The sequence below is a fragment of the Seriola lalandi genome, unplaced genomic scaffold (assembly GCF_002814215.2).
Source record: "Seriola lalandi dorsalis isolate HSWRI2012SDOR001 ecotype SW California unplaced genomic scaffold, Sedor1 jcf7180002054293, whole genome shotgun sequence".
NCBI lineage: Eukaryota > Metazoa > Chordata > Actinopteri > Carangiformes > Carangidae > Seriola > Seriola lalandi.
In genome coordinates, this window is record NW_019524846.1 from 344,534 (window position 1) to 362,540 (window position 18,007).

Genomic DNA, 18,007 nt, shown 5'->3' on the forward strand with positions numbered 1-18,007 from the left:
ACACACACACACACACACACACACACACACACACACACACACACACACACACACACACACATACACACTCACAGTCTTTATGTTATTTTGGGACGACCAAACACCCGATTAAAAAACAAATTAAATCCCTAAAACTGAAGCTCTAATGATGTTTTTTCACAATAAAACGTAGGCCCAAAATATCCTAAATATCCTTAAATGACAGAATAATTTATTTCTGTTCTTTTCACCCTTTAAAAAAAACTCCAAAGGCTTTTACTTTTAATTTAGATGGATATTATTTGTTTAAGACACATTAAACAAATAAAACATTTACACTTGAATCATTCTAAGTCCATTTCAGTTTTGAAACTTATGACACTCCAGCATCCTCTCCTCTAAATGGGGGAATAAAAGTAATGAAAATGTCAATACCATAAAGTAGTGGTCCTCCGCGCAGCCAGAATCGGGAGATTTTGAGGGAAGAGTGACAGCTCTTTGTTGGTGAATAGAAATCAGTGGCGAATGGAGAGAGAGAGAGAGAGAGAGACAGACAGAGAGTGAGAGGAGAGGAGAGAGAGAGGGAGAGAGAGGGAGAGAGAGAGAGGGGAACTCCTCCTACCAAATTATTCAGACTGGGCAGGCTCTGCTCCCTTCACAAATAGGACACGGTTCTCAAATCCAGGCAGTCCCAACCTGACCTCCAAGCACCAAGGAACCCCTGACTGGGAAACCGGGAGAGAGAAATCACCAGAAAGAAACAACAAAAACTCTTGTGTCATTATTTTTGGCGAGTGTTCACATTGTAGCCCCCCTCCCCTCCTCCCTCCCCACCACCACCACCACCACCACCACTTCCACACCGGTTTGTCGCATCATTTGGACTATATATTTTTTCTGGAGGAGAGACATTCACGGACAGAAGGAAAAAAGCTGGTGCACCACCACCACTCCTCCTGTCCCACCCATGTTGTAGTTTCTTGGTTTTTTTTTTCCTTTTCTTCCAGTTGCCTTTGCACTCTGACGAGGAGGTGATCTGAATCTCTGGGGTTGTGCTGTTGTTTTTGTGTGCCTCTATCAGAGCCTCAGAGCCCACTTGGATGCGCTGAGAGAGCGGGGCGCAGCGCTGCAGTACAGTATATGGAAGTTGTGGGCTGCAAGACAGAGGCAGGCAGTTGCACGTTGCGTCCAGGACCGGGAGCCATGCTTTTCCACGGGATCTCCGGGGATCACATCCAAGGGATCATGGAGGAGATGGAGAGAAGGTCGAAAACGGAGTCGCGCCTGGCGAAGGGCATGCAGCTCAACGGGAGAGAGTCGGTAAGAGCCAGGTCGACCTGTGTTTGAATTCATGTTAAAACTCAATCTTCGTTACGGCAGAAACGGCGACTGTGGCACTGTTGACGTGCAAGAAAATGTGCAGTTATTTTTGGGGTAAGTAGGAGACTGAGGAGGAGGATTTCAGTTAAGCTACTTATTCATGGTGAATTATGATAAAATATTTTTAGTAAATGTAAATCTTACTGCAAAAATCCTTTTTTTGTTGGATAATGAATTGACGCTTTAAATTTCCTATTATTTCAAAGCTGCTCAGTTATAGCACAAAATAATTAGCTACTAAAAACATAGACTTGCTGCAACTTTATATCCAGTTGTCTAAATATATTTGAAACATAGGCTACTGTATTACTCCTGTCATCAAATAAAACATTGTACATTAGAGCAGTAATATTTTGTTTTCTGTCTGCAAATTTAACAATTTACGAAAAAAGTTACTGGCTACGTCTACAAATAACTGGACAAAAATACGGAGAATTATTATTTCTATTGTTATCATTTTATTTTAATTTGTGCGATTAGCTTTTTTATTTACTGTATTTCGTTCCTCGATTTTCAATTCATTTTAGAAACACAATTGTTTCATAGTGTTTATTCCTTCAGTTGGGGCCCATGAGAAGATAGAGCTTGCATTTGTTTAACAGTATATTTAAAGTGCTCTTCCAAAGGCCTTACCGAGACTACTTTATGAATTTAAAAAAAGTTTAATTTCATGTCCAGAAAGGTGCTAAAGGCCTGTTGTTACTGTTTTTGTATAATGCATGTTTCAGTCAGAAAGTAGTTGCCATGAGCTTTCTCCTCTCCCTCTGAACCCAGACCATGCCTTCTATGAGCCCGGAGAAGCCTGCTCTGTGTGCCGGCTGTGGCGGCAAGATTTCGGATAGATACTACCTCCTGGCCGTGGACAAACAGTGGCACCTGCGGTGTCTCAAATGCTGTGAATGTAAACTAGCGCTGGAGTCGGAGCTTACGTGTTTTGCCAAGGATGGGAGTATCTATTGCAAAGAGGATTACTACAGGTAAGAAAAATTAAGGTTAACCATTTACGCAATTTTACACTTTAATTTTAAAATTATCTCTGTCACGCACACGCGCGCGCGTACAATCACCCTGCCATCCACACAGTGCTCCAATTCTGCTCCTGGTTTGATAGAAAAATGCATTTTAAACTCTTGAGTGAACAAGCTACGATTTTTTGGAGTAACAAAAAATATTGTAGAGCCACTGTTAGACACACAGATTCAACAGGCTGTGGTTAATCACCTGGAATTATGTTGAAGCCTTTTGGTCCAATTAGGTCTCATTCTTGTCTAAATAAAATCATAACAGTCTCCCAGGGTCCCTGCAGGGTGTTAATTGGGAACAAGTTATGATATGAAATAGTATTTTTATTCGGTTTTGGTTCAGATATAATGGTTTCTGTAGCTCTGAGTGCAATGTAAACTACATTAACTTAATGTATGAGTCACTCTCTTAGAAACAAAGGAGTAGGCGTACACTATTATACATTTCTGTTGTTTTCGTTTAAAAGTAACCTACCTTACTGGCGTTTGTCAGCATGTACGGTGGCTCAGCATGCCCGAAAATAACTACTGAAAAAATGATTTTGTGGGCCAGACGTTATCCCATATTTTAACATACATTTATATAGCCATAGATAGGCCAGAATGCTATTTATGATGCACAATAGTAGTAACAATAATCCAAAATAGAAAACTGTTAAATGTCTGCTCTGCTAGGTGAAAAGTGTTAACCTGCCTCACCATTATAATTGTAGCATATAGCCCTGCCTTTAGCCTACATGTAGCCTTTGTGTTTAATGTTAAATACACTTGGTTTGCAATTGTAGTTTTTATCACTGAGGCTGTGGACTCCCTCTTTACTGATTAAAGTTACTTAGGCTATTTAAGAGAAAATATTCGAACACAGAAAATATTTTTACACTAAATTAAACATGGCCTATGGACCAGCCGTCACTTAGTTGTTGGCCAGATGTTGCTATTAGCTCAGATTGTAATGTCAGTGTGCTGGCATGTTATAGCTGACCTACGTACAGAGACGTGGGTCAGATATAGGGGCTACACATTCCTTTGTCACTGAGATACACAACAAAAAGCCAAAAACCCAGTTAGCATACTTCTAGCCCATGACCGTGCAAATGATTTTGGTAAAACTTGCCCAGCACTTCTGTCATTGTGTTTGTCCCACTTGGTCTCTGTGTATGAGGAGTCTTGACAATTTGTCTGTTCCAGAAGGTTCTCCGTGCAGAGGTGCGCGCGCTGCCACCTCGGGATATCGGCCTCGGAGATGGTGATGCGAGCGCGCGACTCCGTGTACCACCTGAGCTGCTTCACGTGCACCACTTGCAACAAGACGCTGACCACGGGCGACCACTTCGGCATGAAGGACAGCCTGGTTTACTGCCGGCTCCACTTCGAGACGCTGGTGCAGGGACCGGAATACCACCCCCAGCTCAACTTTGCCGAGCTGGCAGCCAAGGGCGGCGGCCTCACCCTACCCTACTTCAACGGCACCGGTACGGCACAGAAGGGAAGGCCGCGCAAGAGGAAGAGCCCGGCTATGGGGATAGATATACCCAGCTACAACACAGGTGAGACAGCACGCTGCTCAGAACAGGGCCTCACATTAAGGCAAGGTATACAACCGTACATATTAAATATAGGCTACATAGCCTGTTAGAAAATAATTTGTAAATGGTTATAAGTTTCTGGTTATTGATTATGGTGCAAAAGTAGCCTATAGCTTTGAACTGTTTCCCCTTTATATTGTATGGGCAGGCCCAGCAGTGGAGGACAGTGAAACCTACAGGAAAGACGCAGTGAGCTTATTACCTAACCGTACTCAAATCTAGAAAGTAACATTAATTAATTAATGTTAATTAAACATTAAGCCATTTTCATCATGTGGGTTAAATCCCACTGGAACCAACTGAAAGACCCCCAGTGGTCCTTTGATCCTATTTTGGGAACTTTTTGCTAGATTGTGGTTAAAATCTACATGATGCTTGGATTTTGCTGATCACAGTATCGCTGTATTCATTTAATTGTACTTAAAAAAAAAGAAAGAAAAAAAAAGGCAGCAGAAACGATTAAGGTTCAATCAACCACTCAAATAAATAAATAAACAGTAACGTTTTTGTTTTTTTTAATTCTTAAAACAATCTAGAGATGTTTTTTCCCAATAAGATCCTCGCTCTCTAATCCAGACGGTTGCTCAATGCCCCAGCTGTAGCAGCCGTAGGTCAACTTTACATGTCTGATATTAAAAGCCCACATCTGTCCTCTATGCAAATATAGGTGAAGCCGTGGGCTAATTGATCGGCAGCTTTTTGTACACGCGTCTTGTTCGCACCGTTTCTTTGCTTGCAACTGTGGCGTGTGTTACACGGAGAATGATCGAAATTTGACCTCGCCGTCAACCTGCTCATCGACTTCTGCAATTAAGACTAATTTAGGTCAAAATAAATGTACAGAAAGTGTGCGAACGGTGTAGATGTAATGTAGGACTTTTGCGTAAAAATCGTGGCCAAATAAACGTCAAAATCATATCATGTTTTGCGTGTTTTTGACCTTTTAATGGAATAACAAAAAAAACAAACAAAAAAAAAACCAGTCATCGCAGTGTACATTAAGCTTCTGTTAAACGTCGGTTTCATCTAAAATCTCGTATTGAATCGCTGAATGTTATAACCCGACCCCCACCCCCAACCCACCCCCCTGCAGCGTCCCCATTTTGTTGTCGCTTTCTGCGAATTAGTGTGCGGTTGAGAAAGTTTGTCATTGTGCGCCAAGTTTCCTCTGTTCCCGGTGAATAGGGAGGAATAAGGGTAATCTGCGCGTTAATTGTTCTTCGTTAATTGAAGGTGACGTTGGAATCCCTGGCCTCCTGTGCGGCGGTCAGCATAGTTCTCAGGGACACAGCAGAGCCGTGCAGAGGGGCCTGCTGCAGGGAGAGGCCACACCACACTGTACACTCTGCGCTCCGGTTGAAAGGGCCTTGGTTTGTTATCCGTAAACACAATTCCAAGAGGTTATGCAGATCCTAAAGTTCTCATGGATGCCTGGCTAGGGGAATAATCACTTTGGTTCAAGTTTTCTTTAATGGGACAATATGCCTACCACAACAGAGCGTTAAAATGTGCTATTGCAACCACAACAGGTTTAAAATCAAACAAAAGAAAATCCTGTAGTAACAGAGAAAGACATAAAATACTGGGAGACGATGTCACTGTGAACTCATTATCAGGCACCACAGACACAGTAAAGGCCCCACTGGGGATATTATAGTTTTCATTTGGGATATTTAAATAAAATAAAATAGGACATTTTTTAAATTTAAAAAGAGGCTTATTGGCTTTTTATGCTTAAGTAACATTCCTTTTGGAAATATAAAATGTCCTAATTACATGATGAATTTATAACCCCTTTACAACATTCAAAATTGACAAAAAAAATGAAAAATCAACTGGAAAATAAAAAATACGACTAATTCATTTAGAGAACAACTGAAAGATTTAGTATTGATATTTTCTCTTTTCCAAAGTGTTTTTTTCCCTTTGTGCTATAATAGCACTAACACTGCTTTTACACCTCTCTCTGTTCATGTTAATATCGATCTGCAGATCAAGAGACTCACATTCATGACAAATAGGATGAGGTTTTGTTTAAGGTTTTGTTTCTGCTTTAGCGAGCACATACATGTTTGTTTTCACCAGGGAAAGGTGTGGGTCTACTGAGTATTCCACGCCACTGTGAAGTTTGGTCTTGTTTGGATATAGAGACCCCTAGTGGGTAATATCTAGTGAAACACGATCCAGTGAAGGCTGGAACAGAAGAACATAGATGTCCATGACTGTCATATTAATGGTTCTTATAAGTGTCACAAGTGGTAGTCTCATATAACAAAAACATAATTCACACCATAACATAATGCCACACATGTTAAATCTACCTTATTCAAACTGATTTGTAATTTAACCCGATAATTAATTTCTGGGCGAATTGTGTCCTTGTGATGAAGTGTTGATATAATTCATTTGATGTTTTATCAGCTGATGAGCTCGGTGGTTACAGAGAGACAAGAAAATTACTACAGTTTACTACATAATTTAGAAATCCTATCCTTTGCTGGCCAGTGTTCCTCTGCATCTGCAGTAAAATAAGTGATGAGATCTTAACATGAATACTAAATTCTGTGGAAAAATCCGATTCAATTCAAAATCAATTACCAATTGGCATTAATTGTATTTTTACTATACGTTTTGGTTGAAATCACACAAATATTCTAATTAGTCACATGCACGTATTTATTGGACAAAAGAATTTGCTTTGTTGCAATAGCACAGAATTATACAAAGATCCTGTTTAAAAAAAACAATATGTTGCGGAAATGTTGTGTCAGGATTTTTTTTTTAAGCCGTGATAAAGATTTCAGCAGCAATGTTGCCATGCATGCGTTTAATTTAGACGATCCGTTTTTGCATATCAACATCTTTAAGTATTTCACACACTAAGCTATTGACAAATGAGGCCCATTAGGCCTGTTAGTCTTTGCAAACACAAGCAGAAATAATTTAAACCAGTCCCACTCTACGGTTGAAATACATAATTTTGCATCATTTTTTTTTTTTTTTTAAACTTACAGTTTCCATTGAAAAACATAATAATCAAAACTTCCAATGCATTATACATACGTAGAGAGCTCAAATTTATTTCAGTTGTGTTAGGTCAATCAGTTTCTTGACTGTTACTGATTCAGATATTCTAATTACATATACAAAACTTATTATCATTATTACAATTATTAATACAGCAGGCCTAGGTCAACAGAAATGTGCTTAAGTTCAGATATAGTGCGACAGCATGGCTCTCTTTTTCTCTGCAAACCTTGACCATGTAACAAGATATTTAGTTTAATATTGAGTCCTAAAACATTTTATTAGTCACCAGTGCGAATAATGTTATTGAACAGTCTCTTGATTTTAGAAACACTATCTGTCCAGTAGTGAAGGGATTCGTGTTATATGAAGTTAGTTGTCTGCCCATTGTCTCATGAAAATTCTTGAGCAAATAGAAAATTAATTTGGAAACAGAACAGAAAACTAAATCATTTGCTGAACTAAAAAGAAAATTGCAAGCTGTTGTTCTTTCGGACATTGAACCACCCCTGTGTTTTGCTCTCTGCCCTCTCAGGCTGTAACGAGAATGACACCGATCACTTGGACCGGGACCAGCAGGCCTACCCTCCAACACAGAAGACCAAACGCATGCGGACCTCCTTCAAACACCATCAGCTGCGGACAATGAAATCCTACTTTGCCATCAACCACAACCCGGACGCCAAGGACTTAAAGCAGCTGGCCCAGAAAACAGGCCTCACTAAGAGAGTTCTACAGGTAAGCAGAGAGCCATTCTTCTTACTGATCTGATCACCCCATATCTGTGTCTGCACCCCACTCCTTCGCCATGTCCCTCCCATTTCACACCAGAATTTTCACTGAAGTCATCTTTTTTGTTTTTGTTTGTTTGGTTGGTCCATTTAGTCATTAGATGTATATCCAGGGGTTTTTATCTGAAATTTTGTAGATTCATAAATGTTTTTTTTTTTGGGAAAGAAAGGAGAAAAGTAGTTCCTAAGCGCAGAAACTTGAGTTCAAAATTGTTGCTTATATTATTAATAATGAGAGTGCACATGTTCTTTTTATCTGTGGAAAAGAAAAAGGTGTAATTCAACTTTCACAGATGAACGTTTTAAAACGGATAGGACTATTGTTTTGATTTGATATTAAAATCCACATTTTTGTATTCAGTGTTCAGGAGCCAACTGGTTCCTTGTTATCTGCCCCTTAAGCTCAAAATAATGTATGAAAATTGCTATATAAAGATTTATATATATATATATATATATATATATATAGATATATCTATATCTATATATATCTATATATATGTATCTAAGGAAAGAGCAACTTGATACAGTGATAGCTGTGATAACTTGATATGTAAACGACTGTACAAATGATTCTTTTTAAAAATTAATCCTACTTAAACACAAAAAGTAAAAGCCACATTGGGATTGGTTTGCAGGTTTGGTTCCAAAACGCAAGAGCCAAATTCAGAAGGAACGTTTTGCGACAGGAGAATGGAGGTGTTGATAAGGCTGATGGCACCTCACTCCCTCCACCCTCATCCGACAGTGGGGCCCTGACCCCCCCCTCCAGCGCGGCCACACTAACAGACCTGACAAACCCCTCTATCACTGTAGTGACCTCCGTCACCTCTAGTTTGGACAGCCATGATTCGGGGAGCCCTTCGCAAACTACCTTGACAAACCTTTTCTAACAAGCTATCTCTAGCAGACTGATTTTTATTTTATCTGATTTTTATTTGTTTTTGTTTTTTTATTTTTATTTTATTTTCTTTCCTCAATTTACATTTTATTTTTTTAAGTGACACCTTTAAATCAAGCAGAGACAGCTCCTTGGAACAGAAAGTGCTGTACTGTGTACACAAACAAGAACAACAAGAGCAAGAACAGCAGCGACCACATTAAACACAAGGAAATCATTTTAATGTGTAGCATTTGATACCGCATGGCAGCCGTGTCTGTAGTTGACCTACAGGATGCAGAAACTGATTTTGGACAGGACATTTTGAAGTTGAAGGCATTAGAAAATTGTCATGTATTCCACGGTTTATTGGAAAAAATAACTAAACTTGAAGCTTGTCTGGAAAAATAGTTTTACTTGATTTGACTTGATTTGTACATTTGTATTGAATTATGATAAAATGAGCCCTTCCTAATTTATGGTTAATTGGTAAATTTTAAAATAATATGAATATTTTGCCCTCAGAAACCTGTATATGTATGCACTGTGTTCGCACTATCCGATTTAAAGATTTTTTTTCTGTTTTGGAATAATTTGGGAAATAAACTTGTAGAATGTTCTGTATATGGGTAACTCCAGAAAACAGGCTTTAATTATTTCCGAATGTTTCAGTCTTTAAGACTGAGTTGGATGGAATCAGACATTGGGATATCTCACAGAGCTACATGTAGAACGTCTAAATTGCATTATAAGCACCTATCCATTGCAGCTTATGTGGCAGGTAGATGCTGAAACCACACACATTTTTTTGTCTTGATTCACAACTCTACTGTGATTAAGAGAAAAAAAGCAAATCCCACAATCTGTACAGTGGTAACTGATCAACATGTAATGCAGTCACATTGATAGAAATTGCTCAATAATTAGAAATCAGCAAGAGAAATTAAGATTGGAGAGCAGTTTATGGGCACTGTTGTAATCGACTGTTTTCATGACAGAGCACTTTTTCAGATTTGTTGGCCTCATAGATTAACCGTAGTCAAATGGATAAATCCTAGTAAGCATATCCATAGATCCACAGCTAAACTCAATTGCACAGTGACAATATACTGCCCAGTGAAAAGTGCATTATTGTTTTTATCATGTTGCTCAGGGTAACAATGTGATTTTAAAAAGGGAAAAGGAAGGGAAGGAGTGAGAAATTGAGTGGTTGCGACGTTGCAGACTAGATTTGTCGAGCTGACATGTACATTCAAATGACCTCAGATAGGTGGAGTCGTAAGAGGCAGCCAGTGGGAAATAATTGTCCATATGTTCTCTTTTTTGGCCATATTTATACTTTCTTTAATGACACTTGCCACTGAACAGACCAAAAACATGTTTCTTCTGGCTGAAAGATAGAGAGAAAAGAAAGAAAGAGCAAATCTTCAATGGAGTTGATAACATTTCATTGTGAGCGTCACAGTTTGTTCTATTGTAGAACAAAGTGGTACTCTAGATCTACTTAATGAAGTAGATGCCTAACTCAGTTCTACTATGTGCCTTATGCTATAACTTGGGAGAAAGTTTGTGAAATTCAGGATATATGTGTTCTTTGTTAACTGATTCACATCCTTTTGACGCCTCACTAGTTTTGTACTGTTTTGCATCTTATTTCCGAAGATCTTTTTATGGTGTATCCTGTTAAAAAGGGGGCAGCGATGTCATAGAAAGCATTTGTGCACTCTTTCAGATATAGTTGGGTAATCCAAGAACCTTATATATTGATCTTCGTGTTAATAGTTGAGTACAGTAAGTGTTCTATCAAGATTGTCCATGTTTCCCTGTTTCTTGATAAAGATGGTGTATAGAAACTATTTCCCCTTAAATATTTATGGACCAAACGGTTGTTATATATCTTATTAAATTTGTGTGAATAAAAATACTTTGCTTTAAATGGGTTTTATTTTTCATTACACTTGCCATTTTTGTGTTCTTTCTTGAATACAGTTTTCGTTTATCACATCAACAAATGAGAAAGCATTCAGTTATTAATGACCAGTTAAACGTCCTCATTTTTGCTTCCATTTTTAATTTCTATTTCCTATTTTATGATGTTTATGGTTTTTAACGTAATGCCCCATGGATTTGCATCTAAACCCTGCAGTCAAAAATATGAAATTGCTTTTTAATGCATGAACATGGCTTTAAAATTTAGATCAAAGGAATGCTGCAAAGCATATATTGATATATCTCTATATACATATATAGTATATATTTATGCGTAACATATTGGTAAACCTAAAATGAAGTAAGAGTAAATGCAGACCCCGTAAAGCCAGGTTGCTCTGTAGTTAATATATTCTTACTCTATCATTTCTTTCAGGGAGAACAAATCTTGGGGCATTACAGCCATACATCCCGACGTTTGAAAATTCCCTAAAGTATTAACAGAAGGGGAAAACTTTGATGGGAATTCCTCACCATTGAAGACAAAGACAATATTAGGATAAGATGATAGCAAATTGAGAACAAATAAACAACCATCATAAAACCTGTTTCAGTTGCAAATGTACAACAGATGATTATTTTAAAAACCAGAGTTTGTCCTGAATGTTTGAATCCATCAACGGAGGAAACCCCACAATGTATGAAATTTATGATATCAATGTGGAAAAAAAATCTTTCTGTATTGGAATGGTAAATGCACAAAAATGATAATAAAATGTATTGTAACATAGTAACAACAAAAAAAAAAACTCACAGAAAGGTACAGGATGTGATTAAAAGATGGCAGGCATCCAACATGACAAGAGTGTCAAACCAAGACGGTATGGATGTTAATGATACGAACACACACACACACACACACACACACACATACACACGCACACTGAAAACACAACCTTTTTCCCCACTGCCTTGCTCCTACATAAGCACAATATATACATTCCCACAATCCTTGTTCTCCACCACACACACTGTTACACACAAACATACAAATGCACACACACACACACACACACACACACGCTGCTGCCCCCATGCAACCCCACCCAAGACTCAGCTTGCTCAATAGAAGTTTTCTTTTGTCACAAGTGTCATTTCATAAACACATGGCCTCCTTGAAACTCGGCAGCAGGATGCCCATCAAATATGATGAGTGTATGAAGGGGACTGCAGAGCTGGAGCTTTGCCATCTGGCTGTACCGAGGGAAGGAAGTGAAAAAACAAAGCAGATAAAGAAGAGATTCTCATTTTGCATGCGCCTCATCATCTTGTTAACATTTTCCTTGAGATGTATATTATTTCCTTTGATTCACTGTATGATTCATTGTCAGCTGCAAAATAAAGCATATGAAAATGACGTCCCTGATGCCCGTATAGTACCTCACAGTGGGAAAAAAACAAAATGTCATTGTGAGGACATGGACAGCACTGCTTCAAGCTTATGTGTTCTTGACATTCAGCGTACTGTAGAGGGTAAAACATTATTGGCTTCTTACCTCATTATTGTGGATCTTTGCAAGAGCAGTATATCTCTAGTGCATGTCATAACATTCCTAACACTTGGCCTCTGCTGCTCTTATAGATTGTATGACATCTGGCATTTTCACTATTTATAGTATACAATAATTCTTTTCAGTCCTATTTTAAACTCACAAAGTGATTTGAAAATGTATCCACATATTTGCGCACATAAATGTTTTTGTAATAAAAGTAAAAAAAAAAAAAAAAAAGAACATTCAAGCAACATTTTATTTACCAGTGTGATTTGAATCATAACACAATTTCTTCATAGTTCGGCAGTGTACTATCTCATTACTTAGTGTAAATGCTATGTATGTGATGTAAAGAAGGTGTGTTGTGGAAACAGAAAAAAAAAGGGGGGGGGGGAGAGACTAAAGCCACATGGGAACCAGTAAACAGGCTGGTGTTGAATTCCAACAATGTGGGAAACAGCAAACACTTCAGTCAGTCCAAGAGGAAACCTCAGTTGCTGGGGTGCCTGCGTGCTGTGGCAGCAGGGCTGTGTTCCCCGGGTCTGATGGGAGGACGGTGGGCGGGTTGACACCACGGAGCTACAGGAAGCAGTGCTAGAGAGGAAACACAAACAAACACAGCCTGGCTGCCCTGCTCAGCTCTGGAGCTGCAGGATGAAAATTCTGGACAACGTCATGGCCTCGTGTTGACAAGAATGTCAGGGGTTTGCTGTTGGGCTGTTGGTGGGATGCATCCTGTTGCAACATTAGTATGTGTATGTGTGTGTATTTGTATAAGCAATGACTGATAAACAATTGCTTCACCCTACTCCAGGTATTTCCAAAGATATATTAAACGAAATGAAGAATGAAAAAATACAGGGAGCTGAATAACGCTCCCTTGTAACTACATATTGCATTCAAGCGTTTCAGCACCACATGTGTCTTTGGTCCATTAACTTGCTGTAAAAACCATGAAATCCAGCTGATATAGTGTGATAAACCCGTTCAACCCCTGATCCTTTCCTCTGCATTAATCAGTGTAAAAAGATAAGAACAATATTGTCTGTCTGTGCAGAGACCTCAACAAGTAAGAAAGGAGGGCCTCTGCCAACTGTCATCCTCCTCCCCCTCTCTTATCTCCTCTTCCTGTTAAATGACAGCCTCTGTGTATTATGACTGTGCAAAAACAATGTAGACAATGCTGCATGTTTGCTGTCACACAGGCAGTTTGTTCATAAAAGCCTGGGTGATCCTGATATTTGTGACACTGTGCTTTACCGTTTCAGCTCGAATCCCCAAGCAAAAGTTGGCCACTAACTAAAAATATACCCCACTGCATTTATAGACAACACATACGTGACGCAGCTCCTCTGCATACACACAGACTTTTTCAGTACTTCAAAAGAACAGACAAAGACAAAGCAGAGTATACTAGAGTAAGAAGTGCCTGATACGGTTTGGGCCTTTGCTGGAGACCCATGCATTCAAATAGTTTTGTGATCCAGATACATGCCAGTTTATCAGGCTTGGGTTTTACAAACCTATACTCAAACTTGTGACATTTGCAACTGAGGCTTGCTATTTGGTCAGTTCTGCCTAAAAAAAAATGTGTTAATCTCCAGCATCAATTAATCAGGTTGACATCAGATTTTGCTCCATGACAACTACAGAAACCATATCAGCAAAGTGTTCAAATCAACTCTATGTCCAACACTTGTAGGCATCAGAGTTATTCTCCAGTTGCAGGAGATTATAGATGGTGAACTGACTCTGGGTGAAAGGCAACAAGTGTGTGGTTATTTTCAACGTATCTCAAAACGGAGTTGTGTTAACTGTGGTTGGCAACACCTGGAATTCACACTGTCTTTGACAACCAAAGGAGAATGAGTTCCCTACTGAGTGATCTGTAAACTCCAGGAAAGTGTGTCGCTGTGAAGGACACACAAACACATACACGATCACACATATATTACCACACATTATACACACACAGTGACAGGCGACAGGGTCAAAAAGAAGTATGGTATGATCACTGAGGCATAAGACTTCATTCTGCCTAAACCTTCAGTTTACATGTTTCTCTGATAGTGTTGTTTTCTATTGTCACTGCTGGTGTTTGTGTGTGTGTGTGTGTGTGTGTGTGTGTGTGTGTGTGTGTGTGACACCCTGCCAGTTCCACCTCAGTTCCATCCTCTCATTGCTAGGCACCTATTTAACCTCACCTCGCACACCAACCACCCTGCTAACACAAATACACACCGGCACCAGGACACACACAAACACAGACACACACATAGGCAGATGTCAGAGGGGTGATGATGTGAATGAGACACAGTGTGTGTGTGTGTGTGTGTGTGTGTGTGTGTGTGTGTGTGTGTGTGTGTGTGTGTGTGTGTGTGTGTGTGTGTGTATGTGTATGTGTGTATGTGAGACTGAGGCCTGCCCCCTGGTTGATGCAGAGCAGGTGGAGAGATCCACTGTGCTGGGTGTTTGCCAAGACAAGGAGTATGCTAACAAATACGTGCCGGTCCACACACACACACACACACACACACACACACACACACACACACCAAAACACAAATACAGACACACAAAAGCAGCCTCTGAAAAATAGATTTTATAGAGTGATCTAGGCAGAAATAATATGCCAGTTTTGTCCTTCACATTATCACAGACTATCTCTCCTGTGCCTCATTTGCACACTGTTCTCCACATGCCATAAATCCTTTATTTCTCTGTTGTGCTGTTATTCTATATTTACACGTATTTGTTATGTGACGGCTCACATCTAGACAACCTTGAAAATGCTGCGATCAAGGCTGATAACTATGGGTTGCAATTGCGCTTTGAAGACAAAACAACATTAATTAGTGAATAAAATGGAAATGCAGGCATCACATGCTTGCTGCCTCCAAGTTCGCCTGGGTATATGAAGAGAGAGACAACATTTCATACATATTTCCATCTGTAATCCCTTTCTCTTTTCCTCTGATAGCTGTGCTCTGTGAGGTACATAAACAGGAAGCTCGTCTGCATTGATACGGCATGTTTCAGTGTGTGACAGGTCATCTTTGTACTGGTAGAGTGTAACCTCTCAGTTCTTGCTAAACCTTCAGGATGCACGCAGCGCCTCTCCCCTCCATCTGCTGGTCTCTATGAAGTCTGCACCCGATCACAGGAGCTTTGACTGTAGCTTCTGTCTCTACTACATTGCAGTCATACCTAACCCCTGAGCCAGATCAACAACACAGAGGGAAATATAAAAGACATGAGTGAAAACATCAACATTTTTTCCTTTTTAAGTGTTTAAAATGCGCTATCAGCCTCTGGGTGCAAATATTCTGCATATTAAGCAATGAAAAACCCAGGTACAATTGCAATGAAATGTGTATATTGAAGAAAACACAAACTGAACTAGTGTGCATGTGTTCTAAGACTACCACAGCTCTCACAATTTAGATACTTAGCAGTTTCACAGTTGATCTGAAATTAGCCTTTTTCTCTGTACTGAAACAAAGATCAATTTTGGCCTGAAGTGCTTCTCGATATTCTCTCCTGGTGATCATATTCATGAGCAGAACACATTAGTGGCCAAATTCTTGTAAAATAAACTTAATAGCCATCAGATTACATTAGTGGGCAAATTCATTCAACAAAAAGGCCAAAAATAGAATAATTTTTCCTGACACATAAGAGTTACGCATCATGACTACAGTAAATTGTCCAAAGCATGTCTATGAATCTAGCAAGTCAGCCTCCCTCGGTTCACCTGGGAGGAAGAACCCTGCAAGCGACACCAGAAAGTTTTAAGGGGAAGAGAGTGAAACAGATGACAATACTCTCCTCATGCTGAAAAAATATCCTCAAATCAAAAGGAAATCCTTTCTGTTAAATAAACAATATCAGCAAAAAGAACACAAAAAGTTTGCTATTGGTTTAAAGCACCAGATCAGTGCAGAGAGCCACTTTTAGAACAATGGAAATTCAACACGATTATTAAACAGTTTTCTACCAAACAGCCGTGGAAGCATGCGTGTTGAACTAGAGGATCTCTGGGTGCAGCTCCCCTCGCAGACTGATGCATTACTTTTCATCCATCCATCTAATTATTCCCTCAGAAACCTGAAATTTGAAGATACAAAAGACCGTCCCTATCTGTCACTGAGCGCCATTGATCTTATTGAAAGAAAATGTGGGTGTAGAGGAAACCCAATATAACTCATGCCATTAAATTCCACACAGCATTATTCACATACAGAATTGACAGATTTCTGTGAGACGTTTCTTTTAATCTTCAACTGTTGTTGAAGAAAAAGGGGGAGAAATCCTACACTCCAGGCATCTCTCCCTTTTCCATATTTGCAGTGAGGTTAACAAAAAAGGCTATTGAAGTAGGGAGAAAAAACACAAACCTACCTAACTTGTTGATTATTAACAATGGGGATGGGAAGAAGACAGATGTGTTTCTTGTGTATCAGCAGTGTTTGAATTGTCAGTCTGAAATCAGCACGGAAGCTTTTATCAAAGCAAAGTAAGCTGATCAATTCCATATGCTCTCGCTGTCCATGCGAGTCAATCTGCAATACCATTTTTGTCAATAAATTCTCATGATATTCCCAATTACAGACTGTGTGTGTGTGTCATGGGATGTGTGGGTACTCTGCATGCATATGTGTATGATATTAGCGAGCAAGACTTTGTGTCAATCTGTGTGCGTGTTCGGGAGAATCCATTAAGCCTTGGCTGCCTCTGTCTCTCTCTTGCATACATCCTCACCTCACTCACACGTACTTACACACCCTCAATGAATCATCATACGTATTTCTAAACAAAGTTAGAAAATCCAGTCTCATTGTTCTGTTGCAACTTAATTATGAGTCACCCACAGTGGGTGAAATTAAGTTCATTTACTATACAGTACTTAAAATTTGATTTGGAGATGAAGAACTTGGGTTTTTCTTCTCAATCTCAATCACATGCATATTTATACTTGTACTGCAATTCAAAGAGAAATATTGTAATTGTACTGCATTTATCTGACAGCTATTGCTCCTCGCTACTTTGAAGATCAAGATTTTACAAACAAATCACAAGATCAGCTTATAAAATATGATGCACTTTAATAGATTAAACAACCAGACTGTGTGTTTAGTTTTTGACTTTGCTCATTTGTTACCTGCATGAAATTGGAATGAACTCCATTTGCTGACAAAGACTGAGATAATTAAAAGCTGTGGAAACAGCAAGTATGTGCATGGACCCTGAATCATGATTGCTTTGTCACAGAGATATTTTCAAGGCCTAGAATGAATTTTTAATGCTCAAGTACAGAGAAGACTTCCCCTCTTTAACAGTTGCAATGCGTAAAATGATAATACATTTTTAATGATAATAATAAAATACAAGGCTGGATTACCAACTGAGCAAAGCAAGAAACTTTCGTGGGGTTGCACAACCACATGGGCCCAAAAGACCAACATTGTTTCTCATTAATTGTAACTTTAATCAGAGAATTTTCACCAGTGAAGTACAATGACCACTGCAAGTGAAATTAATTCAGTTTTATTTAGGCTATATGGTGCCAAACAGAGGATATGTCAGGGCACTTTTCATATAGAGCAGGTCCAGACCGTATTCTTCATAATATGCCGGGATCTTATCTTATGACCTCATATTATAGAAGGTCCTTTTCTTATTGCTGCTTTTATTGAAGATTTCTAACTATTCTAACTATTGTTGTGTGTCTTCCAACACTGGACACCAAAATATTCAGATACTACAACCAAAGGCCAAATGACAAATCCACAGGGCTGCACTGAGGAGTTGAAAGCTCCAGAAAAAGCTAGTAAGTAAACCTTGAGTGTTGACTGTTTCC

General features: G+C 39.2%; 1 protein-coding gene across 3 annotated transcripts in view; it reads left to right on the forward strand.

Moving 5' to 3' along the window:
- The window catches only part of lhx9 (LIM homeobox 9), a 14,840-nt gene extending 2,829 nt beyond the window's left edge, over window positions 1–12,011 (forward strand). Inside the window, exons 2-6 of one of the 3 annotated variants that reach the window (XM_023406024.2) lie at window positions 1,061–1,299; window positions 2,134–2,336; window positions 3,570–3,928; window positions 7,530–7,732; window positions 8,424–10,601. In XM_023406024.2, coding sequence (XP_023261792.1) covers window positions 1,120–1,299; window positions 2,134–2,336; window positions 3,570–3,928; window positions 7,530–7,732; window positions 8,424–8,678 — 1,200 coding nt within the window. In that variant the 5' untranslated portion in view covers window positions 1,061–1,119 and the 3' untranslated portion in view covers window positions 8,679–10,601. Of the gene's footprint in view, window positions 1–619; window positions 1,300–2,133; window positions 2,337–3,569; window positions 3,929–7,529; window positions 7,733–8,423; window positions 10,602–11,030 lie in introns of those variants that run through there. The other 2 variants (XM_023406026.2, XM_023406025.2) reach the window with 2 other exon arrangements.
- Window positions 12,012–18,007: the final 5,996 nt, after the last annotated feature.